At 41.9% G+C, this 22235-nt stretch overlaps 3 protein-coding genes across 5 annotated transcripts in view; 2 read left to right on the forward strand and 1 right to left on the reverse strand.

Moving 5' to 3' along the window:
* Nucleotides 1–22235, reverse strand: part of S100A1 (S100 calcium binding protein A1) — a 61205-nt gene that overhangs the window by 15622 nt on the left and 23348 nt on the right. Inside the window, exons 1-2 of one of the 3 annotated variants that reach the window (XM_070766417.1) lie at nucleotides 8974–9182; nucleotides 773–873 (exon numbers count right to left, since the gene is read on the reverse strand). The gene's annotated coding sequence lies outside the window, so the exon portion shown is untranslated. Of the gene's footprint in view, nucleotides 1–772; nucleotides 874–8973; nucleotides 9184–22235 lie in introns of those variants that run through there. The other 2 variants (XM_070766418.1, XM_070766420.1) reach the window with 2 other exon arrangements.
* S100A13 (S100 calcium binding protein A13) lies at nucleotides 3216–6985 on the forward strand. Its single transcript, XM_070766416.1, has 3 exons — nucleotides 3216–3461; nucleotides 5222–5435; nucleotides 6663–6985. The coding sequence occupies exons 2-3, from the start codon at nucleotides 5283–5285 to the stop codon at nucleotides 6798–6800; spliced, it is 291 nt and encodes a 96-aa protein (XP_070622517.1). The 5' UTR covers nucleotides 3216–3461; nucleotides 5222–5282; the 3' UTR covers nucleotides 6801–6985.
* On the forward strand, nucleotides 12908–20235 carry S100A14 (S100 calcium binding protein A14). The gene is made up of 4 exons (XM_070766415.1): nucleotides 12908–12965; nucleotides 13276–13438; nucleotides 16954–17100; nucleotides 19447–20235. The coding sequence occupies exons 2-4, from the start codon at nucleotides 13409–13411 to the stop codon at nucleotides 19576–19578; spliced, it is 309 nt and encodes a 102-aa protein (XP_070622516.1). The 5' UTR covers nucleotides 12908–12965; nucleotides 13276–13408; the 3' UTR covers nucleotides 19579–20235.

The following is a 22235-nucleotide window of genomic DNA, read 5'->3' on the forward strand; positions in this document are numbered from 1 at the left end:
GTCTCCTTCCTTCTCCTCCTTCCTTCCTTCCTTCCTTGTCTCTTTCTTTCTCCTCCTTCCTTCTCCTCTTTCCTTCCTTCCTTCCTTCCTTCATTGTCTCCTTCTTTCTCTTCCTTCCTTCTCCTCTTTCCTTCCTTCCTTCATTGTCTCCTTCCTTTTCCTCCTTCCTTCCTTCTCCTCTTTCCTTCCTTCCTTCCTTCCTTCATTGTCTCCTTCCTTCTCCTCCTTCCTTCCTTCTCCTCTTTCCTTCCTTCCTTCCTTCCTTCCTTGTCTCCTTCCTTCCTTCTCCTCCTTCTTTCCTTCTTCCTTGTCTCCTTTCTTCCTTCTCCACACCGGGGAGTCGGAGGGGAAGAGTGTTCCTGAGCATGGGCAGAAGGCCTGTCCCTTCTCTCTCCCCTCTCATGTCTTGAACCGGCTGAATAAAACCAAACTTTGGCAAAGTTTAGAACGTCCAGAATTCCCCAGCCAGCTTGCTTTAAAACGGTGGGCTCCAACTCCCAGAATCCCCCCAGTTTGCATGCTTTAAGAGGGGTGGACTCCAACTCCCAGAATCCCCCAGCCAGCATGCTTCAGGAGAGGAGGACTCCAACTCCCAGAATCCCCCAGACTGATTCGGACCCAATCAGATTCTCATTCCCCCATCAAGAATATTCCGAGAACTCTCAAAAAACTCTCCCCGTGCAAGACAAGCAACCTCACTATTCCAGATGGTGGATTCTGAGATAGACTGCAACTGAGGCTGGAGGTTCCTCGGGGGTGCCACTAAACTAACCTGAGATAATATACAGCAAAGTGGCTTTTTCTGGTGGGAACGATTCCACCCGGAAGGGGCGAGTCCTCTTTCCTTGGTCTCCTTCAGCTCTCGGCCTTCAACTAAACAAGAGAGAGAGAGAGAAAACCTATGCTAATTTTCTTTATTTAGAAAGTAGCTTCTCTGATTCACCTCTTGAGATCACAAGCCTTAAAGGGGAAACTGTTCTATCTTTTTCTTCTTTCCCCTCCCTCCCTTTTCTTTCTTTCTTTCTTTCCTTTCTTTCTTCTTTCTTTCTCCCTTCCTTTATCTCTTTCTCTCTCTCTTCCTATCTTTCTTTCTTTCTCCCTCCCTCCCTCCCTTCCTTTCTCTCTTTCTCTTTCTTTCTGATTTCCTTTCCTTCCTTTCTCTCTCTCTTTCTTTTTCTTTCTTTCCTTTTTCTCCTTCTCTCTCTCCCTTCCTTCTTTTATTTTTTCTTTCTTTATATTCTTTATTCCGCTCTGGGTCCTCGGAGAGGGGCGGCATACAAGTCTAATTAATAATAACAATAACAATAACAACAATAATAATTCCTTTTCCTTTTTTCTTTCTTTTTTCTTCTTCTCATCCTCCTCATTCTCCATTTCCTTCTTCTATTTTATTCTTTTTCTTTTCTTTCTTTTCCTTCTCCTTTTTCTTTTCCTTCTCCTTCTTTCTTTCATTGCTTTCTTTTTCTTTCATTTTCTCTCCCTTCCTTTTCTTTTTCTTTCTACTCTTTCCTTCTTTCCCTCTCTCTCCCTTCCTTCCTTTCCCTTCTCATCCTCCTTCTCCATTTCCTTTTTTTCTTTCTTTTTCCATTTTTAAAATACTTTTCTTTTTCCTTCTTCTTCTCCTTTTCCTCTTTCTTTCTTTCTCCCTTCCTTTCTCTCTTTCTCTTTCTTTCTTTCCTTCCTTTCTCTTTCTCTCTCTCTTTCTTTTTCTTTCTTTCTTTCCTTCCTTTCCCTTTCTCTCTCTCTTTCTTTCTCCCTTCCTTTCTCTTTCTCTTTCTTTCTCTTTCTTTCTTTCCTTCCTTTCTCTTTCTCTCTTTCTTTCTCCCTTCCTTTCTCTCTTTCTCTTTCTTTTTCTTTCTTTCTTTCCTTTTTCTCCTTCTCCCTCTCCCTTCCTTCCTTTATTTTTTCTTTCTTTCTATTCTTTATTCCGCTCTGGGTCCTTGGAGAGGGGCGGCATACAAGTCTAATTAATAATAACAATAATAACAATAACAACAACAATAATTCCTTTTCCTTTTTTCTTTCTTTTTTCTTTTTCTCACCCTCATCCTTCCCCATTTCCTTCTTTTTTATTCTTTCTTTTCCTTCTCCTTCTTTCTTTGCTTTCTTTCATTTTCTTTCTCTCCCTTCCTTCCTTTCCCTTTTCCTTCTCATCCTCCTTCTCCATTTCATTCTTTTTTCTTTTCCTTTTCCCCCTCCTCCTTCTTCTTTTCCTTCTCCTTTTTTCCTTTCCTTCCCTTCCCTTTCTTTTCCTTCATCTTTCCTATCCTTTTCTTCTCTTCCTCTTTTTCCTCTCCTTCCCTTTCTTTTCCTTCCTTCCTTCTTTCTTTCCCTTCTTCTTTTTCCTTTCATTTCCTTCCCTTTTTTCTCTTCCTTCTTTCCTTTTCTCTCCTCTCCTTCCCTTCCTTTTCCTTTCCTTTCTTTTCCTTCTTTCCTTCCCTTCCCTTCCTCTTTTTCATCTCTTCTCCTCTCCTCTCCTTTCCTTCCTTTTCCTTTCCTTCCCTTTCTTTTCCTTCTTTCCTCCCTTTCCCTTCCTCTTTTTCATCTCTTCTCCTCTCCTCTCCTCTCCTTCCCTTCCTTTTCCTTTCCTTCCCTTTCTTTTCCTTCTTTCCTCCCTTTCCCTTCCTCTTTTTCATCTCCTCTCCTCCCATTCCTTTTCCTTTCCTTCCTTTTCCTTCTTTCCTTCCCTTCCCTTCCTCTTTTTCATCTCTTCTTCCCTTCCATTTCCTTTCCTTCCTTTTCCTTCCCTTCTTCCTTTCCCTTCCTAAGCCCCATTTAACCCTGGCTCAATGTGCATTTTCGACTTTCCGAAAACTTCAGGGTTTCCTTGATTTCGCTCGAAGGAAAAGTCGAGGAAACTATTTCGACCGACCGGGCAACACAATAATTTGGGCACAGGGGGCTGCCTGGCCCCAACCCAACCCAGGCAGAGGGACGCATCCTGTTTCTCCACCAAGCTAAACAAAACCCATTCCTTCATTCCTTGTCTGGCTGGGCCAAACCAGAGAGAATTCCCATCTGTTTAGAGGAAGGAGAGAACTCAACAAAAACACACAACCCCAGGGTTTCCCGTTTACGGGACGCTTCGTTCCTTCCAGACTTGCAAACATTGAATACAAACTCTCCTTTAATTCCCCACAAGGTCCAATTTTGTTCTGCAGGGCTGGTGGTGGTGGTGGAAGGGCCGGTTTTATTTTCAATCCCCGGCCAGTCGGGTTGGGAGTCAGAGTTTCCAAGGGAAAACTCTGTTTATGGGTGAAAAAAAAAGAGAGAGAGAGGCTTTGCCGAATCTTTGCCAAGTGGGGAGGAGAGGCAGGCTGTGTCAACCCACCGGCGGTGGAAAAAGAAACCGAATACTTTGAGTAGCCAAACCTTCCCTTCCCCTCCCCACCTCCCGATTCCCGGCCCTATAAAACGCTCCCCCCACCTGGAGGGCTTCAGTGCAACGGACCCAGGTGGAGGTAAGTGGCCCTGCAGCTTGTGTGGGAAGGGGCCTGGGGGAGGGGGGGGGACAAAGGGCAGGGGGTGAGAAGGAAGGAAGGAAGGAGGGAAGGGAAGGGAGGGACAAAAAAGATTTTTAAAGGGATGGATGGGTTAGTAGATTAGATTGGAGTAAGTATAAAAGAAAACGAAAGAAAGAAAAGAGGGAGAAAAAAATGGGAAGGAAAGAAGGAAGGAAAGATGGAAGGAAGGGTGGAAAGAAGGAAGGAAGGAAGGAAGGAAGGAAAGAAGGAAGGAATGAAGGAAGGAAGGAAAGAAGGAAGGAAGGAAGGAAGGAAGGAAGGAAGGAAGCAAATAAACATTAGAAAATATTCCAAAATGGGTGGGTTAGTAGATTAGATTGGAGTAAGTATGAAAGAAAACAAAAGAAAGAAAAGAGGGAGAAAAAAAAGGGGAAGGAAAGAAGGAAGGAAAGATGGAAGGAAGGGTGGAAAGAAGGAAGGAAGGAAGGAAGGAAGGAAAGAAGGAAGGAATGAAGGAAGGAAGGAAGGAAGGAAAGAAGGAAGGAAGGAAGGAAGGAAGGAAGGAAGGAAACATTAGAAAATATTCCAAAATGGGTGGGTTAGTAGATTAGATTGGAGTAAGTATGAAAGAAAACAAAAGAAAGAAAAGAGGGAGAAAAAAAGGGGAAGGAAGAAGTGAAGGAAGGAAAGAAGGAAAGAAGCAAGGAAAGAAGCAAGCAAGCCAACATTAGAAAAGATTCCTAAGAAAAGAGAGAGAAAAAAGAAAAAGGGAAAGAAAGAAAGAGAGAGAGAGGAAGGGGAGGGAGGAAGGGAAGAAGGAAGGAAGGAAGGAAGGAAGGAAGGAAGGGAGAGATAGAAAAGATTAATAAATGGAACGATGTGGATTAGATTAGATAGGATTATAGTAAAGATGAAAGAAAAAGAAAAAAGAAGGAAGGGTTAGAAAAGATTACTAAATGGACGGGCGGATTAGTAGATTAGATAAAATAAGTAAAGATGAAAGAAAAAGAAAAAAGAGGAGAAAAAAGAAAGAGAAAAAGAAAAAAGAAAGGGAGGGAAGGAAAGAAGGAGAGAAGGAAGGAAGGAAGGGTTAGAAAAGATTAGTAAATGGATGGGTGGATTAGAGTAAAAATTAAAGAAAAAGAAAAAAGACAGAAAAAAGAGAGAAAAAGAAAGGGAGGGAAGGAAGAGACAGACATGGATGGATTAGTAGGCAGATTAAAGATGAAAGAAAAAGAGAGAATAGAGAATAGAAAAAGGAGAAAGGAAGGAAGGAAGGAAGGAAGGAAGAAAGAAAGAAAGAAAGAAAGAAAGAAAGAAAGAAAGAAAGAAAGAAAGAAAGAAAGAAAGAAAGAAAGAAAGAAAGAAAGAAAGAAAGAAAGAAAGAAAGAAAGAGGAGAGAGGAAGGAAGGAACAGTGGGAAAAATTAGTACATGGATGGATGGATTAGTAGATAAAGATGAAAGAAAAAGAAGAGAGAGAAGAAAGACAGACAGACAAGAGGGAAGAAGGAAGGAAGCTACAGAATCTAAGATGAATTTAAATATTTTTAAGCTTTCTTAACCCCCACCCCCACCTCCTTTGCTCATCCTCTCTTCGCCTTACAACTGCGGTCATATGCGTGAGGAGTACCCGCTTGCTTTTCAACGCCCACCTCTGCAAAATACCTCTCTGTAGATAGCTTTCTTCTTCATCACCCCCCGCCGTTTATCTCCCCCCCTCCAACCCTCCTCTTCTTCTTCCTCTTCTCCGGCCAGCCCGCCTCACCGCCCCATCACCCAAACCTCCGACGTAAGACGGACCACCCGCCTCCTTGCCATGGCCAGCAGCGAACTGACGGAGCTGGAGAAAGCGATCGAGAAAGTCGTCGATATCTTCTTCAAGTACGCCGCCCGCGAAGGCAACAAGGGCACCCTGACCACCGGGGAATTTAAAGAGCTGGTCACTCTCCAGTTGCCCACCCTGATGAAGGTGGGCACTTCAAGGGGAAGGGAGGGGGGACAGGGAGGAGGGGGGGGCCCACCTGGTTTAAGAGAACCGGGGGCGGACGGTATGCGTTTTCCCAGAGGTGAAATAATAATAATAATGATAATAATAATGATAATAATGATGATAATGATGATAATGATGATAATAATAATGATAATAATGATAATAATGATAATAATGATAATAATGATAATAATGATAATAATGATAATAATGATAATAATGATAATAATGATAATAATGATAATAATGATAATAATGATAATAATGATAATAATGATAATAATGATAATAATGATAATAATGATAATAATGATAATAATGATAATAATAATAATTTATTAGATTTGTATGCCGCCCCTCTCCCAAGACTCGGGGCGGCATAGAAATCTAACATCTAATCTGATCTGCTATCAATTCGGCCGAACTGGTAGCAGCGGGTCGACGAATCGGTAGCAAATCAGGGTCCGTTTTGGAATGGGCAGCTTATAAATCTCGAAATGGGTGAACAGTGCAGTCAGGCGGTAGGGAAAGCAAGTAGGATGCTTGGCTGCATAGCTAGAGGTATAACAAGCAGGAAGAGGGATATTATGATCCCGCTATATAGAGCGCTGGTGAGACCACATTTGGAATAATACTGTGTCCAGTTCCGGAGACCTCACCTACAAAAAGAGATTGACAAAATTGAACGGGTCCAAAGACGGGCTACAAGAATGGTGGAAGGTCTTAAGCATAAAACGTATCAGGAAAGACTTCATGAACTCCATCTGTAGAGTCTGGAGGACAGAAGGGAAAAGGGGGGACATGATCGAAACATTTAAATATGTTAAAAGGTTAAATAAGGTCCAGGAGGGAAGTGTTTTTAATAGGAAAGTGAACCCAAGAACAAGGGGACACAATCTGAAGTTAGTTGGGGGAAAGATCAAAAGCAACGTGAGAAAATATTATTTTACTGAAAGAGTAGTAGATGCTTGGAACAAACTTCCAGCAGACGTGGTAGATAAATCCACAGGAACTGAATTGAAACATGCCTGGGATAAACATAGATCCATCCTAAGATAAAATACAGAAAATAGTATAAGGGCAGGCTAGATGGACCATGAGGTCTTTTTCTGCCGTCAGACTTCTATGTTTCTATGTTTCTATAAATGCAATAAGTAAATAAATACATTTCCCTCCCCTTTTTCTTTCCCCGCTCTTCTTTCGAAGAACGTCGGGGACCTGGATGAGAAAATGAGAGCCTTGGACGTCAACAACGACCAGGAGTTGAAGTTCGGAGAATACTGGCGGCTGATTGGCGAGCTGGCCAAGGAGATCAAGAAAGAGAAAGTGGGGAAGAAGAAGTGATGGGTGCGGTGGTGGTGGTGGTGGTTGTGATGGGTGCAGGGTTGTTACGTCAAGGAGAAACAGACCGGGACCAAGAAACCGCCAGTTGGGTGTCGGTGGTGTCGGGAGGACATCAGGGATGTCGAAAGACACCAACCCTCTCGCAGCTTTGAAAAATTCAAATAAATCTCCGCATTCCAGCTCAATGGCTTTCGGTCATTTGATGGTCAGACCAAAAGGATTGACACTATAAGTGTGTGTGTGTGTGTGTGTGTGTGTGTAAAAGAAACAGGGTTACGAGGAGAATACAATGGTACCACTACCTAAGAACGCCTCTACTTACGAACCTTTCTAGATAAGAACCGGGTGTTCAAGATTTTTTTGCCTCTTCACAAGAACCATTTTCCACTTACAAATGAGCCTCCGAAACTGTAACCGGAAAAGGCAGGGAGAAGCCTCCGTGGGGCCTCTCTAGGAATCTCCTAGGAGGAAACAGGGCTGGAAAAAGCAGGGAGAAGCTTCTGTGGGGCCTCTCTAAGAATCTCCTGGGAGGAAACAGGGCTGGAAAAAGCAGGGAGAAGCTTCTGTTGGGCCTCTCTAAGAATCTCCTGGGAGGAAACAGGGCTGGAAAAAGCAGGGATAAGCCTCCGTGGGGCCTCTCTAGGAATCTCCTGGGAGGAAACACAGCTGGAAAAGACAGGCAGAAGCTTCTGTGGGGCCTCTCTAGGAATCTCCTGGGAGGAAACGGGGCCGGAAAAGGCAGGGAGAAGCCTCCGTGGGGCCTCTCTAGGAATCTCCTGGGAGGAAACACAGCTGGAAAAGACAGGCAGAAGCCTCCGTGGGGCCTCTCTAGGAATCTCCTGGGAGGAAACGGGGCCGGAAAAGGCAGGGAGAAGCCTCCGTGGGGCCTCTCTAGGAATCTCCTGGTAGGAAACAGGGCCTCCACCCTCCCTGTGGTTTCCCCAATCGCACGCATTATTTGCTCTTACATTGATTCCTATGGGAAAAAATTGCTTCTTCTTACAAATTTTTCTACTTAAGAACCTGGTCACGGAACGAATTAAGTTCGTAAGTAGAGGGACCATTGTAGATCCCTGGCAAATTGAGACCAAGATCTGATGCCGGCAACACTACGCTGCCATCCTGTTCCAAGATCCTGTAGCGCACAGTTGCTTGGCGACGACAACAATTTACTCAAGGCGGAGTAGATAAGACAGGAACGCACAGATGAACCAGAGTTTGTTAGGAAGGAAGATAAGTCGGAACACGCCAAGTGTCCGGGTTGAATACTGGAAAGGGTGCAGAGAAGAGCAACCAAGATGATTAGGGGATTAGGCAACTAAAACGTCCATAGAACAACTGCGGGAATTGGGGGCGTCTAGTTCCATGATGGTGAACCTACAGCACCTGCGGCAAAGGTGGCACGCAGAACACCTGAGGGTAGAACAAGAAGCAATCGGGGCATTCACAACTTCTGGAGGCAAGCTGTTCCACTGGTTAATTGTTCTAACTGTCAGGAAATTTCTACGTTGCTTCTCTCCTTGGTTAGTTTCCACCCATTGCTTTTTGTCACGTCTTCTGGTGTTTCGCTCTCCCTGGTCCTGAAATAACTCTCCGTGGGGTCAAGAGCCAAGCGAGATTAAAGACAACCCCAGGCAGATGGAACCGGGAATGATAGGGCTTTATAGGTCATAACCAACACTTTGAATTGTGACCGGAAACTGATCGGCAACCAATGCAGACTGCGGAGTGTTGCTGTAACATGGGCATACCTGGGGAAGCCCATGACTGCTCTCGCAGCTGCATTCTGTACGATCTGAAGTTTCCGAACACTTTTCAAAGGTAGCCCCATGTAGAGAGCGCTACAGTAGTCTTCCTTCTTCAAGAGAACTCATGAATGTTGAGATCAACGTTCAGCGCAGAACTTTGCTTCTATGTTTTTAGACACGCAACCTTCTCACCCTGGGAAGCCCCCTCACCCCAAAGACCCTTAGGTGAGACCCACAAGGTACAATCCCCCAAACACTGTTAGAAGGACAAGGGAGAAAGATCCAACCAAGCAACTCCTCCGTTTCCCTTCATCCCAAGTCTTCCTTGGTCCTCCAATGCTAGTTGGGCAACACACAGCAACCCCGCCCACCACACAGGCCAGGTAGGCAGGGCAACACACAAATACACACACACACGCACACACCATCCACCAACTCCTGGAAGCTGGCTGAGATGCTTCCACCAAAATCCTGGGCAGAAACCAAGACCAGCTCGACGAGTCGTCAGGAATGAAAACGCCGTCCTCGCGACTCAAACCGGATATGAAGCATCTCAGTCCCTCGCAGCACGCCTCGGATACGGGGAGCGATGCTCGCAGGGTGAAGTAGGTGCCCAAGAATTCGAGTCTGCGGGGCGTTGATCTGTCACCCGCCTGGTGACCATGGAGACGGGCTTAGCTGCTAAATTGACGTAGCAGCTGAGCCCAAGCGCCGGGGTGTGAGAAAAGAGACGGAGAGACAAGAGGGGGGAGAAAACAAGATCTAAGTATTTCCCACAAGATCATATGCTGCAACGTCCTGCCTGTCGGCGACTACTTCAGCTTCAATTACAACAACACAAGAGCACACAACAGATTTAAACTTAATATTAACTGCTCCAAACTTGACTGTAAAAAATATGACTTCAGTCACCGAGTTGTCGAAGCGTGGAACTCATTACCGGACTCCGTAGTGTCACCCCCAAACCCCCAACCCTTTACCCTTAGATTATCTACGGTTGACCTCTCCAGATTCCTAAGAGGTCAGTAAGGGGCGAGTACAAGTGCACTAGAGTGCCTTCCGTCCCCTGTCCTATTGCTCTCCTATATCTCCTATACCTTTCTTCTATTCCTATATCTCTTCTTCTATTCTTTCATTGATATGTTCTATTACTATATCTTCTTTTCTATTATTTCTTAGATATATTTTACTATGAGTATCTCCTCTATAACCTTCATCATGTATTTTATTGTGTGTGTGTGTGTGTGTGTATGTGTGTGTGTGTGTGTGTGTGTGTGTATATATATATATACATACATACATACATACACACACACACACACACACATAATAAAATACATGATGAAGGTTATAGAGGAGATAGATAGATAGATAGATAGATAGATACTCATGAATTCATATATATATATGAATTCGACACAAAAATATGTAACCCTTCCCTGGTGCAGAGCTGAAGGGATTGGATACTGTAGCCTAGAGGACAATTCTCTGCCTTACAAGGCAAAGGTTGCAGGTTCAAGTCCCAGTGGGTATGGCTAGCTGATGAGGCCAAAATAAGGCCGAAATAGATCTATCCTAGTCTCCCTTAATTTTCAAATTCAGCAAAAAATCATGTGGCATATATATATATATCCATTTTACAACAGCGCGAAGCTTGGAAACTTCAGCCTGATGATGGTGGATGTGATTTCACCGAAACGTCGCATAAACATGCAAAATATTACACAGGGCAAAACCCGAACTCAGAACAATCTACACATATATATATATATCATTGTGTATTGGACTGACTAACTAACTAATTAACTAAATAAATAAATAAATAAATAAATAAATAAATAAATGAGATTGACGCATCAAATCCCGAAGTAAATAAACTTGCAACGTTACTCATTTGTGGCCTGCGATGATGGCTTGTCAAGACATCCCAGGGTTAGCCAACAATGCTACGTTACAAGCCACGGCTTAACACTTTGGGAGGTGACCTCACAGGTCACACAAAACCGTGGGAAAAGGACTCGGGTGTGAAGTTTGATTTTTCAAAAGGAGTTCGTCAGTCTTTCGACTGTTGATTTTGTCATGTGAGACTCTTGAAATGTGTTGGCAGGGGGTTGGACTAGAAGACCTCCAACTCTTGTTATTCTGAATTCAGACTCTACTGAAAGAACTGAGGTTGAACAAAGTTGGGAGGCACCCTGGAGGGCATGTAGTCCAACCCCTGCCCATTGCAGGAATCTGCAGCCAACATTTGTGCTTCACACGGACAAACTCCGCACAATGGGGGCCAATATTTTTACACGCTTAAGTTCCTGGCGGAATCTGTGCACCTGAGCAGGGAGGTGAGCTTGCTAAGTTTGCTAACTAATACAAATCGTCCTAGACTTTCGACCGCCGTCGAGCCCCAATTTTTAAAATTGCTAAACGAGTCAATAATTGAGCTTCGCCCCATTGTACGGCTTCTCTGCGTTGTGAAGTCGCTAAGTTAGTCCCATGGTCGTTAAATGAATTTGGCCACCACCACCCTTGTTAGGGAGTCGGGAAAGGGGACTGTGACCATCATAAATATGAGTCAATTGACACACGTTTGAATTTTGAATTCTGCTGCAAGAATCCCAGCGACCAGTTAGGTCCCACAGAGTGGGTCTTCTCCGGGTCCCGTCAACCAAACAATGTCACTTGGCGGGACCCAGGGGAAGAGCCTTCTCTGTGGCGGCCCCGGCCCTCTGGAACCAACTCCACCCAGAGATTAGAATTGCCCCCACCCTCCTTGCCTTTCGTAAGCTGCTTAAAACCCACCTCTGCCGCCAGGCATGGGGGAACTGAGATACACTTTCCCCCTAGGCCTTTACAATTTTATGCATGGTATGTCTGTACGTATGTTTGGTTTTATAATAAGGGTTTTTAACTGTTTTTAATATTGGATTATACTGTTTTGTTATTGTTGTTAGCCGCCCCAAGTCTGCGGAGAGGGGCGGCATACAAATCCAATTAATAATAATAATAATAATAATAATAATAATAATAATTATTATTATTATTTTGAATTTACATAACCACAGGGGGGAAATCCTACAATTAAGTGTTGAAAAATGATTGTAAGTTGCATTTCTTCAGCGCCGTTGTCATTTCGAACGTTCACTAAATAGGACGTCGTAAGTCGAGAATCAACTGGTGAGGACTATTAACCGCCCTCATAATTTGGGGCTCTAGGGGTGAAATGTTCTACTCTGGAGGTTTACCAGAATCCCCAAACAGCTCAAAGAGAAGGAAAGATTGAGGTCATCGGGCCCAGAAGACAGAGCAACAATCTGGACAAGACAATGCTTTGTCCGGTGGGTTCACGACAAAGTCCAAAGGTCCGATTCCAACTCCGATAAAAGGCTGCTGGACAAACGACGTCAAGAGGCCCGATAAACAAATATTATTTAGGTCTTCAGGAATGGGGGGGGGGGAGTGGAGACCTTTCAATGCTGGGCTCTCCAAATTTTGCTCTCCGCTCAGCCAGTGGAACCTGGGGGTGTCCTTCTATAAGTAGGACCTTCTTGAGAACTTGGCGAAAGAGCCTGCTGAGTTGGACAGAGCCAGCTGCACGTAGAATTTTTATATATCGCTGCCCAAACCAGAATGCGATACATTGAATTTTAAAAAATATGGTGACTGCATACACGGTACACATGTTCAGAAGGAAATAATTTTTAAAAATTCAAAAAACATTCAATTTTTTAAAAAATATTTTTTTTAAAAAAAAAGATAGCGTTGCCCATGGACCGGCACCAACCGATCCACTTCGGTGATGTTATCATGACGTCATCAGTGGGTTGCTACTGGTTCAGACGAATTGCTTTTCCTACTGCCCGACCACACTGCTCACCCATTTTGAGACTGTCAGAAATCACTACCCCTCAATCCTTCTCTTCTGAAGTTTTTGCTAACACAGAACTGCCAATGCAATACTCAGATTGAGGATTCCTTTTCCCCAAGTGCATTATTTTACATTTGGAAACATTAAACTGCAGTTTCCATTGCTTTGACCATTTATCTAGTAACGCTAAATCTTTTACCATATTACAGACCCCTCCAGGAAATATGGTTGTGGCCGAGTACCCCACACCAGGGTGAAGTGAGTCCTCCTAAAACATCTCAACGTGCTAGGAGACAACCCAGAGGACCGGTGAACTTGGGACGGTGGAAGGGGGGAAGGGAGGAAGCCTGCTCATTCCTTGAGCTGTGAGTAAGGCGCGAGCAATGGGTGGCGTCTGAGCATTGTCTTCTGGCCGGGGGCCAGTCAGCACAATATTGCACCACACTTGCAACTCACAGCTCCCTCCATAAGGTGTCTCCTGGACACACCTCCTCGAGGTATAAAACCGTGGCAAGGCGACAACCGAGAGCAGCACCATCCAACCTCAGGGAGCAGGTAAGTTGGCCTTCTGGCTTGAGGTCCCCCAAAGCCAAGAGAGGATAATTTGAGGGAGGGTCTTCGCTTCTCTTCCCTTCTCTTCTCCATCTTCTTGGCAACTCTCCTGCTTTCTTCCCTTCTTCGAAATCTTCTCAGTAGGACAAGTTTGGGCAACTCATTTCTTTCAAACTTGCTTACGGCAGCCCTGAACAGATCTCATGGTGTGGGAGTTGCTTCAGCGTTGAACGCAGACACCAAAAGGAACATTACTCACACATACACAAACACACACAAATCCTGTTCTGCTTTTCTCCTGCCCCTCTGATAGGAGACCCCACTTGAACCCAGGAGCAACTTCTCAAGCTCCGGAAAACCCGCCGACGTCCATTGTTATCGTTATCTTCCGAACGGGGGATCAATTTTGTCGAAGACAAGCGAGGAGCCGATCTGTCGGGAGAGCGATGGGTTGTCGATGCGGCAAGAAGCGAAAGGTGAAAAGGGGTGGGTGGGAAATGGGTTGGGTGGGTTGCATGTTGTGTGTATGGATGGGGGGGGGGATCGAGTGGTGGTGAGAAACAAAAGACAGATGGAAGACGATGGGCCTAATTTGGGCGTCTTGAGATGGCAAGGAGTGAAATTTGGAGAAGATCTCCACGGCAGTTTCCAGAGGTCGTTGTGCCAAAGTTAAGATCCCTAATTCCAAGCCGGGGACTCACGTCCTTTAAAAAGAGCTCGAGAGAGAGGAGAAATTTAATTTACAGAAGATGATGGTGGGCAGAGATGGTGACACTTTTCCAAACCTTGATGGAGAATTGCTTAGAAGAAAAATCTTAATTTCCCCCCCCAGTTTGAACAGGGATATAAGAGATTTATGCAGCAGGAAGGCCAATTCTAGGGGTAAAAATTAAGAAAAATCACCAAAGATTAAGACAGCTTGGTCCTGGAGATGGGTCCTCCTTTACCCAAACCCAAAGACTTTGGTGATGTTCAAGTTTAATGGCCAAACTCTTCCGTTTTAATTTAGACCAAGACATTATTCTACTATATATCTGTATCTGGGTTGAAGACATTTGGGAATCCATGTGTTTTTATTTCATTTGTTTTTCCAGACTGGTTTTTAATTTTTCCTCCGTTTGGATCGTCTTTCCGTTAAGTTTTCCTCTTTTTTCCCTTCCTTCTCTTGCAATTTGTCTCTCTTTGAAACTTTAACAAAGCAGATTGGATTCAAGGCAAAGCTTTCTTGGGGTAACCATCATTTTAAAATAATTGAATATATTGGAGCAAGACAAGACTTTTCTTGTAGGATAAGGGCACTTGGAGAAAGCACATCTACTATGGGATTGCCAGAAATGATGGCACAAAATCAATCAATCAATCAGAATAGTGACAGAGGAGGCCTATGAAAATGCAGCAATCTTCTCCTTCAAAAGCCATCATATTTTTGTCTCCAAAACCACGCTAGAAATTTAAAAAATCTATATGCCGAAGGATCAATTTTTTCAATTTCAGTTTTCCCGCAGGAATTAAAAATAAGGCCCAGTTGAACAGACTGACTCACAATTTGTTCTCCAGGCCAGCAAGAAACAAAGAACGGGAAGGAAACCAGGGATTTGGGAACTTCGAAAGTCACCGGAATTTTAGAATTCAATTTCGGAACGTGTTCTGAGTTCGAAAGAGTTAGTGGACCATCCAGTTACGTTCTCTTTGGCTTTGTGCCCCCTGCCCTCCAGTTCCAACTGCTGCCTGTAAATTTAATTTGCAATCTATCAAGATAAATGAATCCCAAGGAACGCCCCGATAGCTCTGCGTCTTTTTAGCATCCGAGCAGGTTCTTCCACCTCGGTTGTTTTAAAACTCTTCCTTGCGTTGACGTCATAAGAGAGGTGGCCCCGAAATTAAACATTTTCAGCTGGTGAGAATGTTAGCTGGCAGATTGCTAAGATCCGTGTCTTGCGGGCGAGAAGCTGTGTTTATTCTTATTTTAATTTATTTAATTTCTTTCTTTCCCCCCGCAAGCAAAACAATCTAGGAAAAGATTATTTGTAAATATCAGCGGGGAAAAAATGTCTTTGCAGCCCAAATACTGGAAGGAGCAACTGCTAACCACAATCCTTGCTGATTGGGGCTAATTTCTGTCCTAAAAAAAAATCTACTCTAGCATTTGCTTTAAATCCCAAAAAATATTTGTCAGGCCGGTGTTGCAAGCTTTCAGATTCATTCAAGGAAAACCATCCTTTTCACAGCCTCAAATCCATCATCTGATTTGGCAGGTTTTGCAATGAAATGGCAATGAACAAAGCACACCTGTCGTGGGAAATTTGCAATATTTATGTTGCTTTGAAAGAAATGAGTAATGCAAGCGTTTTTATTTGGGATAACTAAGGGAAAAAAAGAGGTGAAAATCCAAATTTGGACAGATGGTGCTTTAAAGCACAGTTTTTTTCACTTGCTTTTTCCTCTTCCTTCTTCCCCAGAAAAATAAATCCATTTTAAATATAATATTTAATTTTATATATATATATATATATATATATATATATATATATATATATATATATATATATATATATATATCTCTTCTCCATTTTGCTCCATCAGGTGTATTTTCCCCTGCAATCCTTCCTGATGGATGCTGCAACCAAGGCATTCTGGGAAAATTAAAATGGTTGCTAATTTTGCAAATATTGTGGCTACGGGCAAAACTTTCTTCTCAGTGTATCTTTATTTTTTTAAAAACAAAATTTGCCCACCAGGTGTTCCTCAACTGCTACGAGAAACAGGTGGATTTGATCAGGAGATTAAAAAAGACCCAGCCTTGATCGTAGTTTGGGCTAAACTCCTACGTCAACAACTCACTTTCTTTCTTGAGAGGCATCCTGGCTTGTTTCAAGCCAACATTGAGAGGCATCCTGGCTGGTAATAAGCCAAAGTATTTTAAAAAAACACAGCAAATTATTTCAGATGAGGGATTCAAATTGATGGATTTTTTGGGCGAGCCAAAAAAAAAAAGGCACAAAAAAATTCCTCCAAAACTTTGAAAGAGTTTCAGAATATTTAGGAATATTTTGGGGGAAGTGGGAAATATTTAGGAATTGTCTCCCAGCTTGGTGCTTCTTGACTTCCATGAAAAAACTCCAGAGGAGACAGGTGGACATCAGAATGAGTTACCTGCCCAGGTAGCATCATATCAGGGTTTTTTTTGCAAAAAGTTTTTTTCTTTTTTCTCTCTCCATCAATCCATTCCTGCCCATATACCTTCAGATATCACAGTCAATACATAATGACACACTTTAGCCAATCATTCATAGAGGTATATTTTTTCTGAAATTATATGCTTCTAAAAAAGAAATAAACCTAATTTTGTCCTCTGGGATAATCTACCAATTCATTTCAAAAAGTTTTGGAAGTTTTGAAAAAAGTTCAAAAAGCCTCATGTCCGGTCGATATTCTTCCCTTGGCGTTTCTCCGTCGACAACCCTGCCTTGCCACAAAAATATTTTGAGTTATTGTTGGCTTGAGAGTAAAAAAACAACACGTATCTGTATTGCCACCGAACAAAAAATTGAATTTCCCCCTTATTGTTCAGCTTCTGTTTTCTTCGCTCCTGTTTTGCACTGTTCAATTTGTTGCTTTTCTGTATTTTTTTAAAACCCAGTTTAAAACCTGGATGTTTTTTTAAAACCCAGTTTAAAACCTGGATTTTTTAAAAAAGAAAACACTAGTTTGTTGAAATTTAGGGTTTTCCTAGGCTAATGAATGACGTCTCCCTCACTGAGGGGGGGAGAGGCTGAGTGTGAAACCATGTCCCAGACTTTGGCATAAAAATTTTTTTTTGGACGCCTTAAAAATGAGCTGTCTTGTTTCAGGGAGGGTGCAGTTGTGTAGGAAGGAGCTCGGCAGGTCCGACAACTTTGGGAAAGATTGTGCAGTAGGGATTTGCGTGGCCGGGATGAATCTCACCATGTGTTCTCTTCTCCCCACACCTGCCTCCTTTGCCTGCTTTTAGGACTGTCAGGAACTGACCGATGTCGAACGCGCCATCGAAATTGTCATCAACAACTTCCACTGTTACGCCGTCAAAGGACACAAAGAGTGCCTGACGCCCAACGAGTTGAAAGACCTGGTTGGACAGAGGCTGCCGCACTTAGCCAAGGTGAGACCGACATTGACGGTTTCAAAGATGGCATCGGGGCGCCGATAAATCCTCCATGTAAGAAGGCTTCCAGCGGGTTGAAACCCGGCTCAAAAGTCTTCTAGGGGGGAGGTTCCTGAATTCCGTTGGGCAGAAATTTCCCATGTTTTGAGGCCACCACCAAAAAGGCCCCTTCAGATTGCCAAGATCTCCTTTAAAAAAAAAGAAAATAAAATAAATTGGGGGTTTTCTATTTTTTTCTCTCCCTGCAGGGGGTAACTCCCTCCACCCCTGATTGTGTTTCAACGCAAAAATCCAGGTTGCATTTTCAAGAGAATAAAGTCCAATCTGGATTTTAATGCCAATTGCACTGTTTCTGCATTAATTAAGATTAAGGGTGAAACCCAGCAGGTTCTGGAGAACCGGTAGCGGGAATTTTGAGTCTGAAGAACCAACATATACCACATCTAGCTGGCCCCAGAGCGGGGTGGGAATGGGGATTTTGCAATATCCTTTCCCTGCCACCAAGCCAAGCCCACAGAAGCGGTAGTAAAAAAAGTTGGATTTCACCACTGATTAAGATAGGCATTTCATTTGCAAACGTCTCTATACTGTATTCTGTAATGTTTAGTTTAGTTTTTAGTTGAGTTGAGTTTAGAGTTTAGTTTAGTTGAGACTTAGAGTTACAGTTTAATTTTTAGTTGAGTTGAGTTTAGAGTTGAGTTGAGACTTAGAGTTACAGTTTAGTTTTTAGTTGAGTTGAGTTGAGTTGAGACTTAGAGTTACAGTTTAGTTTTTAGTTGAGTTGAGTTGAGTTGAGACTTAGAGTTACAGTTTAGTTTTTAGTTGAGTTGAGTTGAGGCTTAGAGTTACAGTTTAGTTTTTAGTTGAGTTGAGTTGAGTTGAGACTTAGAGTTACAGTTTAGTTCTTAGTTGAGTTGAGTTGAGACTTAGAGTTACAGTTTAGTTCTTAGTTGAGTTGAGTTGAGACTTAGAGTTACAGTTTAGTTCTTAGTTGAGTTGAGTTGAGACTTAGAGTTACAGTTTAGTTCTTAGTTGAGTTGAGTTGAGTTGAGACTTAGAGTTACAGTTTAGTTCTTAGTTGAGTTGAGTTGAGTTGAGACTTAGAGTTACAGTTTAGTTCCTAGTTGAGTTGAGTTGAGTTGAGACTTAGAGTTACAGTTTAGTTCTTAGTTGAGTTGAGTTGAGACTTAGAGTTACAGTTTAGTTTTGAGTTGAGTTGAGTTGAGACTTAGAGTTACAGTTTAGTTCTTAGTTGAGTTGAGTTGAGTTGAGTTGAGACTTAGAGTTACAGTTTAGTTTTGAGTTGAGTTGAGTTGAGACTTAGAGTTACAGTTTAGTTCTTAGTTGAGTTGAGTTGAGTTGAGACTTAGAGTTACAGTTTAGTTTTGAGTTGAGTTGAGACTTAGAGTTACAGTTTAGTTCTTAGTTGAGTTGAGTTGTGTTGAGACTTAGAGTTACAGTTTAGTTTTGAGTTGAGTTGAGTTGAGTTGAGACTTAGAGTTACAGTTTAGTTCTTAGTTGAGTTGAGACTTAGAGTTACAGTTTAGTTTTGAGTTGAGTTGAGTTGAGTTGAGACTTAGAGTTACAGTTTAGTTTTGAGTTGAGTTGAGTTGAGACTTAGAGTTACAGTTTAGTTTTTAGTTGAGTTGAGTTGAGTTGAGTTAGTTGAGACTTAGAGTTACAGTTTAGTTTTGAGTTGAGTTGATTTTAGTTGAGACTTAGAGTTACAGTTTAGTTTTTAGTTCCGGTTAAGTTGAGTTGAGTTTGGAGTTTAATTTATTTAGTTCAGTTTAAACTACATTTTCAAATGGATTAAGGGCTGTGAAGTTAATGTCCACTCCTATTAATTATTATAGATATAAGTTTTATTTCAGGATTTTAAAATAAGGCAGAGAGTGAACCTCAGTTTGACAGGGGGGCTGTTTTGAGCAGACTTTACTGCTCAAAATATGCACAAGGAAATATCCATTAAAGACTAGACAATTGTGCAATAAATATGACTAAACCTGCACATCTCAAATATATGTATATATATATCTATATATCTCGCAAAAACATGCACTAATTAATAACTGACTGTAAACAAGGTACTGCATTGAAAATAGTTGCTATGAAAAATATATCCTTAATTCCCAATGCATCAAATGGACTGTAAAATAAAATGCAAGCAAGGCAATAAATCTATAAAAGGTTTGCATCTAAAAAAAAACACCAACAATTTCATCATTCAACAAAAATCTCAAACCTCGGGAGCTTTTAAACAAAAAATAGCAGGGATGAAAAGAATTTTTCATTCTTCCTTTTTTCATTTTTTTCTTCTTCTTTCTTTTCGTTCCCTAACAGGGAGTTGAACCTTTGGATGAGAAGATCGAATGCCTGGGAGATAATGAAGAAGCGAAACTCCAGTTTGGAGAATACTGGGACATAATGGGAGACGCCGCCAAGGGCAGCCGACTGCCGAAAGGGAACAAGTGAAGAGGCTGAGCCGAGTTCGAAAGACGACCGCGGAACTGGGAGATCTCAAATGTGTTATTTCATGCAGTGTTAATTATTTGGGGGGCCCGTTGGATCCACTCAATTTTCCTTTAAACTAGGTTCTTCTTGCCTTGATATCAAGAGCCGGAAGACAGAAATTTCAATGTTTAAATATATATATATATATATATATTTATATATATATATATATATATATATATATATCAAGAGCCGGAAGACAGAAATTTCAATGTTTAAATATATATATATATATTTAAAGTCTTCTCAAATTTTAATTTTCAGAGTTCCTGACACTAAACTTTGAAGTTCGAAGCTTTGTTTTTGTTAGCCGAGCTCTGAAAAACAAAAAAAAATCCCAAAAGATTCTCCGGATCTAGAATATTTTTAATTTTCAGCTCTGATGTTGGCAGTGTTCAATCCGGGACTGGTTTAAAGCTCCAATTCTGCAATTTTTTTTTTTTTTAAAAAATAGCGGCAGAGAAATTTGCTTTGAAAAAAACCTGAAACCTCTCATTTTCAAATGTGTACCTCAACAATGTCTTCAACATTCTGTTAAATATATATAAAGTATATATATATATAGATATAGATATATAGATATTAAAAAAAAAGTTGCACATAAAATTTTGTATATCGCTGCCAAAACCAGAATGTGATAAATTGAATTTAAAACTCAGATTTCACGATGTTGGTTTCTTTGTTCGTTTCGCGGTCTTAAAAATCTATTTCTCCTCCTTTCCGGGAAATAAAGTAGTTACAGAAAAAGTTATAGATCCAAAAACAAGGGTGGGCAGGGTTTTTTTCCCCAACTCCCTCCTGCGCCACGTGGTAAGAAAAAAAAATTAAAAAGCAAAATAGAAAAAAGTTGGTGATTGCAATTACAGCGCCAAAACCTGGCTTCTGCACATGCTCAGAAGGAAATAATTTTTTTAAAAAAATTCATTTTTTAAATAAAAAAGATAGTGTTGCCCACGGATCAGCACGGCCCTGAGTGGTGGGTGGATTTCGACATGAATCCTCAATCTGAGTATTGTATTGGCGGTTCTGTGTTGGCAAAAACTTCAGAAGAAAAGGATTGAGGGGTCGTGATTTCTGACAGTCTCAAAATGGGTGAACAGTGCAGTCAGGCGGTAGGGAAAGCAAGTAGGATGCTTGGCTGCATAGCTAGAGGTATAACAAGCAGGAAGAAGGAGATTATGATCCCGCTATATAGAATGCTGGTGAGACCCCATTTGGAATAATACTGTGTTCAGTTCTGGAGACCTCACCTACAAAAAGATATTGACAAAATTGAAGGGGTCCAAAGACAGGCTACAAGAATGGTGGAAGGTCTTAAGCATAAAACGTATCAGGAAAGACTTCATGAACTCAATCTGTATAGTCTGGAGGACAGAAGGGAAAGGGGGGACATGATCGAAACATTTAAATATGTTAAAGGGTTAAATAAGGTCCAGGAGGGAAGTATTTTTAATAGGAAAGTGAACACAAGAACAAGGGGACACAATCTGAAGTTAGTTGGGGGAAAGATCAAAGGCAACATGAGAAAATATTATTTCAGTGAAAGAGTAGTAGATCCTTGGAACAAACTTCCAGCAGACGTGGTAGATAAATCCACAGGAACTGAATTGAAACATGCCTGGGATAAACATAGATCCATCCTAAGATAAAATACAGGAAATAGTATAAGGGCAGACTAGATGGACCATGAGGTCTTTTTCTGCTGTCAGACTTCTATGTTTCTATGAAAAAGACTTTTAAAAATTATAATAATCACATCCATAGAAGTGTCTTAAAAATAGAAATCCTGGCTTATGTGCCTCTCGGGAAGTGGGGTAACTTTATACAACAGTTGGGAGAAATTCAGAACTTCAAAACTGGAAAGCCTGGGGTCCCCCAAAGATCATCTAGTCCACTCCCCAGATACAATCCCCTCTCCCTGAAGCCCAGGCATATGTTCGCCCCCAACAACCCCTTCCCATCCCTGGTGTCAACCTCGCTATTTCTGGATTCTACACTGCTCAAAAAAATTGTGTTAAACAACACAATATAACGCCAAGTAAATCAAAACTTCTGTGAAATCCAACTGTCCACTTAGGAAGCAACCCTGATTGACCATCAATTTCCTTTTGTTGTCAGCACATTCAACTTTGTATAGAACTAAGTATTCAATGAGAATACAGCGTTCCCTCGATTTTCGCGGGTTCGAACTTCGCGAAACGGCTATACCACGGTTTTTCAAAAATATTAATTAAAAAATAATTTGCTGTTTTTTTCCCTATACCACGGTTTTTCCCGCCTGATGACGTCATACGTCATCGCCAAACTTTCGTCCACCTTTAATAAATACTTTTTAAAATACACTTTAATAAATAAACATGGTGAGTAATAATATAAATGGTTGCTAAGGGAATGGGAAATTGCAGTTTAGGGGTTTAAAGTGTTAAGGGAAGGATTGGGATACTGTTCATGGCCAAAAATAGTGTATTTACTTCCGCATCTCTACTTCGTGGAAATCCGACTTTCGCGGGCAGTCTCAGAACGCATCCCCCGCGAAAATCGAGGGAACACTGTATTTCATTCATTCAGATCTAGGATGTGTTATATACCCCTTATATAGAGCACTGGTGAGACCCCAT

This window comes from Erythrolamprus reginae, chromosome 13 (assembly GCF_031021105.1).
Source record: "Erythrolamprus reginae isolate rEryReg1 chromosome 13, rEryReg1.hap1, whole genome shotgun sequence".
Lineage (NCBI taxonomy): Eukaryota > Metazoa > Chordata > Lepidosauria > Squamata > Dipsadidae > Erythrolamprus > Erythrolamprus reginae.